Raw genomic sequence first — 6,107 nt, forward strand, 5'->3', positions numbered from 1 at the left:
CCTCTATTGTATCGAACTTGAAAGGCTGATCAAGAAAATGTATAGAATCATGTACTCTTGACGAACGGTTACAGAGATATTCGAGTTTAAAGGTTTTTTGGAGACTTCTTTTTAGGAAATTGGTCCTATTTACTATCTCGCCTGCGAGGAGTATTTAAATACAGCTGTCCGTCCCAAAATGGAAATTTTTGGCTCTCTGAGCACCGACACGGGAGTAGTCGTGTGTTCGAATCTCATCTTGGTAACTATTTTTACTTTTTTTTTTCTTTTTACTATCTCGCCTGCGAGGATAGGTTTCCAACTCGTAACTAACTAAATGTCCCAAATGGTCAATTGCAAAAAGGTATACTGAACATAATAGTGACATCATAATTTTGATTTTTGTCACCTAAATGTCATTTTAGGCCAAAATTGGTCCAAAAATTAAAACTACTTTATTTTAGACAAAATTTGGCAAAGTTAACAAAAAACGTATGCTGAACATGATGGTGACATCAAAATTTTGATTCTTTGTCACCTAAATGCCGTTTAAGACCATAAACGTTTCAATCGCGCGACTTTTAACCATGGATGATAGGCTGTATTTTTGTTAGCAGAAATTGTAGAATTGGGTCGCATTGTGGATGTTTCATAGTTGTGCATTTTTAATAGCGAGATAGTTTATGCAGCGCCTGCATCTTGTTTAGTCCTAATTTTGGCTGGTTATGATAGCAAATTTAGCACTAAAAGTCAGTGGCAAATTTCGCTAACAACACTGTGTTTTTCGCCTAAGAAGGTGTACTGCTAGAATAATTTGCCCATGAAAGATAACTTTGTATTGACTTTTAAAAACAATTTTACGCACGTTAAGATGTCCATATTAAATTTCTTCGCAGTGTAGCGTCTTGAACTATAGCATAAGAAAAGATTATTTGTAGCATTGTTATCATTCATGCAGAAGCAATCAAAATGAAATTAAAGTCAATTAAATATATCAAGGATGTGACAATATGTCAGTAGTTTGTCACTTGGGATTAATTACCCTTATTAATGTTTGAAATAAATGCAGCGCACAGAAATTATTGAAAATAATATAATAGCTAATGATGATTGCTGGGGTTTTATTTAATAATCGTGACAACGTGTTTTGTCAGGGTTCATTATAATTTTAAAAAGAAAATTTGGATTTACGGTCTGATTTAAGGCAAGGGTCGATTCCTTTAGAATACTAACATACAGCGTGGTGTAAACGCTTTGTGAAGTTTTTAGGGTATTCCAACATGAAGAACCGAGATGTGATTCCCTAACTTCGATGTTTGTTTAAGAGTAAAGGGTTATATTTCTTGACTTTGATTAACTCTGAGACGGAACTGGGATGAAGTCGCGCGCAGCCAATTTGGACACACGGAATATAGAGACTAATCGTAAACCCGTGGGAAAATCCAGAAAATCTGCCGGAATTCGCCCTTTGCCACTCGCAGCCACCATATTTGGTTAACAGACGGGAAATTTGGTATTATATAGGCTTGTCGTTAGCCCGTTGAAAATCCACGGGAATTCACCCGTCGTAGCAAACATGTTACATTTGTTATATGTAGTTCGAATATTTCTTACGTGGTTAGCAAGACTAGCTTTTGGCCGACAAACAAAATGTGGCTATTATTATGGGGACTAGGCGTTAGTCTGTGAAAAAAATCAACAAATTATTTACCCTGCAGAAGACACGGTACAGGCAAACCGTGTTTCACAACCGTGAAACACGGTTTACCTGTACTAAGGCATAATTCCCTTGTCCAAAGAAACGTTGTCCCAACTTCGGTTGAAATAAAAACACAGCAAACAGCCCGTTGTTACCCCATCCAGGTAAAACAATCAGTCAGCATTTTTATTTTGTGAAACAAGTTCCGATGGCAGTAAAAAAAGGTGTAGCTACCCAACTGCATTTAGCATAAGAATTATTGATTGATAATTTTGTTGTAGCCAAACTGCATTTGGCTACTTTTCCTTTTTATCAGAGATAGCTAAAGGTCTAGCTAGATAGCTACAACTCAAAAACAAAAATAAATAATGCTAGCTAGGATAAAAAACTCTTATACCAAACTGAATAAAAGATTTTAAATAATAGAAATAAGTAAGGCTACCTACATGGCTAACTTCTCAGCAGGATGCTGCCTCAAAATCTACGTTTGCAGCCAATCTTGAAATTGGTTTGTTCAAGATTAATACATGGCTAGAAAACGTGATAATACATTCATCTTAGCATAGGAAAATATACAGAAAATTAGTATTCATATGGACACAAAGTACTTAGAATATAAAAAGGTAAAAAAGAGACCTAGAAACCTGACACCATTATTTCCAAACAAAACGTAAAAATCGGCTTCTTCAGAAATTTTCCGAAACTATAATATAAATATAAATTGTATATGCCATTAAAAAAATTAAAAAACCTCTTCCATAAAATGATATTATTTTCACCATTATTTTTGCTAATAAAAAAAATTTCGTTTTTGTTACACCCATCTAGGAAATTTATTATTTTTTTAATTCGTCCTTTTTTGTCTCCTTGGTGTCAGTTCCCTTTAATGTGGGTTCAGTTCTTGTTGCAATATTTATGAAATTTCTTTGTTATGAAAATTTGATATAGTTTATTTTTTTTTGTATGTTTTTATTCAAACACGCAACGTTGTGATCTGCAAGTACATTGTTGAACCAGAAGCACTTTTTTTGTTCGATGTTTCCTTCGCCGTTGGGGGCAGTACATAGGAATACGAACTCTTTGATAACGTCTTGGTATACATTGTCGACAGTCCTGGAATATCGACGTGTTATTTCTATTGTATGCTAATAGATCTTCAGATGGCACGTAAAAAGAAGCACATTTTCCCAAACAAAACTTATTAGGTATAACAACAGGAATGCAACCTCTTTTCGTTACAGTTTGATTAAATCGAATTGCTTGACATAAATCTCTCGGTCTTTGAAGAAATGTCGATTGCGATACGACTGAATTGTCTTCAATTACTCCTACATTTTTTCGCTTGTTTTTCTTATTTCTTTTATGTCTTCTAGGAGATGATAGAGCTACCATGCTTGCTATGATGAGGAGTAACACTACTAGTTTTGTTATTTCCATAGCAAAAAATATTGACCTGCTATCAAGCAATGTGTTTTATGCTACAAGAGGCTTTTTGGTCTAAAATTTAAATTAAAGTTCGCAATAAGTACAACAAATAAAATCTTTTGACAGCTACTGTCTATCTTCCTCGTGAATGATTATTGTGTTACCGATTTTAACCTTTCAATTTTCAATGTCCTACTGTGTCAATAAATTTAACTTAAAAGCTTCAACAATAAACTCTAGAAATTTATATTATTTTCTTCAATATTATTCTCTCTTCTTCAATATTATTCTCTCTCCCTGTGTTAGTCAAAACAGCTTTGCTCTCCCCTTTTAAAATGTTGCAATTTTTCTTTACAATGGCAATGCGTATTAATTTATACTAATCTTTCGATGTATATTTCCTGTTTTCCATTAATCATCCACGTGATTAGATGTCACAATTTTAATTACACAGATGCCTCGTTTACACAGTATTAATTGAATTCTGTTAGTGATTTGTTTACTACTCTCTTGTATGTTTCTTTCTTTAATCCCGTTGAAAAGCATTCTGTCAGATTGCATTATTATTCCTTTCATCTTATTTGAAATTGACAGATAAAAGTCACAACATTTGGCAGTCAGCAACAGCAAACTTGTCAACCTTCTCAAAAAACAAAAAAACAAACAAAAAAACTCTTGACAATTTCAGAGTCCGTCCTTATGTGTTGAAACTTTGTTTAAGGAGAGAGTCAAGAGTTTTATTTATTTTTAAACAAGCGTTTAAGCAGTTTCTTTCCGTTCATTTATTAAGTTGCAGGCAAATTAGCTTGCAGCCCGTTAGATATAGTGGAAATTGATAATAAATTTTTGACAGAAAAAAACAAACGAAAATACACAATAAATATTACACATATTTGTTTGCTTATTATACTATTTTTGTCTCAATGTTTGGTCTTAATCACTTCTTCTTGTCCTCAACACATGTCAAGTAAATCAACATGTCAGCGCGACAACATTGCGGAAATGGTTAAGAACCCCCCCACCCCCCCCAATAATTTTTATTGTACTCAAATTGCAAATTTTTTCTCTTAATTCTACACACATTTCTATAACCGAGTTGCCTGATTTCATAGCTCCTTTCGGTATGTTGATGAGTTTTTTATTAGGTTCTTACAATACGGTAAAGGAATACTGTATTTTTCAACATGAGACATGGCGGAATTTTCAAAATAGCCTTATAAGGGTTTTGTAAAATAGTCCTGCGGGTAAGGGTTAACGAGATAAATTTTGCCGAAACAAATATGTAACAAATATGGAGGAGTAAATAATAGAAAGCCTAAAAGACATTAAGGAATTTTTGTTATGCTTTTGAATGATTCATTAGTACTATTTATTTGATCAATTATGTTTTAAACTGCCTCGTTAGGTTGATAATGGTGAAGTTATCAATTTAATGAACCTTCGGCCTTTATTGCATTTACATTACATCCTTGAGTTGCATTGCGTCATATGTTGCTTTCTCTCCTTGCCCTATTAGTAATGCAAAAAAATACGCAAGGCGTCTGTTTAAGGTTTTAAATTAGGTGTCAGGCATAGGTCATCTTAGTCTGAATTGTTTTAAGATAAACAAATATAACATCACCTCCGTAAAACATAAATCAACAGCATGCTGATTCAAGATGAAAGATATGTTAATAGCATTCCAAATTAGCGTTTATTTAAGAGAAAAGAATTCTCCAAACATAAAATATTTCGATAAGCAAATTTTGTCTTTCGCAATGACGTCAGCAGAAAATATTATTGCATTTTTACGGCATCAGACCGTTTTGATTACTACAGTACAATAGTCCTTGTTTATGATAAACTTTTTTCTTCTGCATGTATTAGCATTTTAACATATCTATAGTAATTTTAGAGCATATTTTATATAAAATTTATTTTTATTTTTTATTTTTTATTTTTTTAACCATTATTTTTATATTATAGACAGGACACATATTTATAGCAGTTTTTTAAAACCGAAATGTACATATCCTGTATAAATATTCTGATAAATAAATAAAAAAAAATCATTGCTTAAAGTTCTCGATCTCAGAACTTAACATAAATTCCTTGTCAATGTCAAGAACTTAAAAAGATATCGATAAAGCTAGGTTGCTTTTTCCTGTTATTAAGTATTAAACGTTAGGCGCTAATAGCAACTTCTCATCCAAAATTGATTTCTGCCGTTGAGATAGAGACAGCCTTAGAGCCTGGACAAGTAGTTTTGGTCGTCCATTCACCCGAGCCTTGGAAATTTTTTTCTTTGAGGGAGGGGGGGGGGAGCCAATAGGTGTGCTTTGCTTTTATTTTTGTCTAATAAAAATTAAGTTTTAACATGATCTTTGCACGGGCTGCTACAAACAAAGTATTCTTCAAGTAGCCAGAACGTTCCTCAGCTGACCGGCCTAAAACGTCTTTGAACAAAACTTATAATTCAAAGCACTCCATAGTGTAATGTACTGACGATCAATCAACAAAACTTAAAGCTATGTATTGGAAATCGTGTATTTAAACACAAGATATATCTAGAATACCCCATTTCCCATATCCGTATTGCAGTAAATGAAAACGAGGTCGTATTCTAGAAAACGAGACAAGTGTTGAGCATTTTCTCAACAATCGATTTTTTAAGGGGAGATCAACTGAAGAAATTAGATTTTCTGTACTTTGGGAGCCATTTTTTGATTAAAATATGGATCAATTCAAGGCTGTACTTCCTAAGAGTATGTATTGTTTGGGAGATCTGGGTGGATTTTAGCGTTATAGAACTGAAGACAAGAAGCCCTGTGTGCATGGGCTGATAACAGCTGATCTCAAAAAGAAAGTACGTTTTAAAAATGAGGAACAAAAATACAATTTTACCATAAACTGCATTAAAACCAGGTTGTTTAAATATTATCTCTTTAACCTGTCTTTGCCTCTTTGATTTAAAGAGGGAATTTATTAAAAAGATACAAATCAATGCCATGTGATGCACAAGGTA

The 6,107-nt window shown here is 33.2% G+C and overlaps 1 protein-coding gene across 1 annotated transcript; it reads right to left on the reverse strand.

Moving 5' to 3' along the window:
• Positions 1–2,136: 2,136 nt before the first annotated feature.
• LOC130657798 (DAN domain family member 5-like) lies at positions 2,137–3,070 on the reverse strand. Its single transcript, XM_057460796.1, has 3 exons — positions 2,702–3,070; positions 2,323–2,381; positions 2,137–2,209 (listed from the first exon to the last, which is right to left on the reverse strand). Exons 1-3 carry the CDS (start codon positions 3,068–3,070, stop codon positions 2,137–2,139), a joined length of 501 nt encoding a protein of 166 aa, XP_057316779.1.
• Between the last annotated feature and the right edge of the window lie 3,037 nt (positions 3,071–6,107).

The sequence above is a fragment of the Hydractinia symbiolongicarpus genome, chromosome 9 (assembly GCF_029227915.1).
Source record: "Hydractinia symbiolongicarpus strain clone_291-10 chromosome 9, HSymV2.1, whole genome shotgun sequence".
Taxonomy (NCBI): domain Eukaryota; kingdom Metazoa; phylum Cnidaria; class Hydrozoa; order Anthoathecata; family Hydractiniidae; genus Hydractinia; species Hydractinia symbiolongicarpus.

Bases quoted from the DNA above. Each gene is read 5' to 3' on its own strand.
- LOC130657798 (XM_057460796.1), bottom strand. From the start codon at position 3,070: ATGGTAGCTCTATCATCTCCTAGAAGACATAAAAGAAATAAGAAAAAC. The intron at 2,382-2,701 runs GTGCTTCTGGTT...TTTATATTATAG, and splicing joins GGAAACATCGAACAAAAAAA to TTTCGGAAAATTTCTGAAGA. The intron at 2,210-2,322 runs GTTTCTAGGTCT...CACGTTTTCTAG, and splicing joins TTTGGAAATAATGGTGTCAG to CCATGTATTAATCTTGAACA.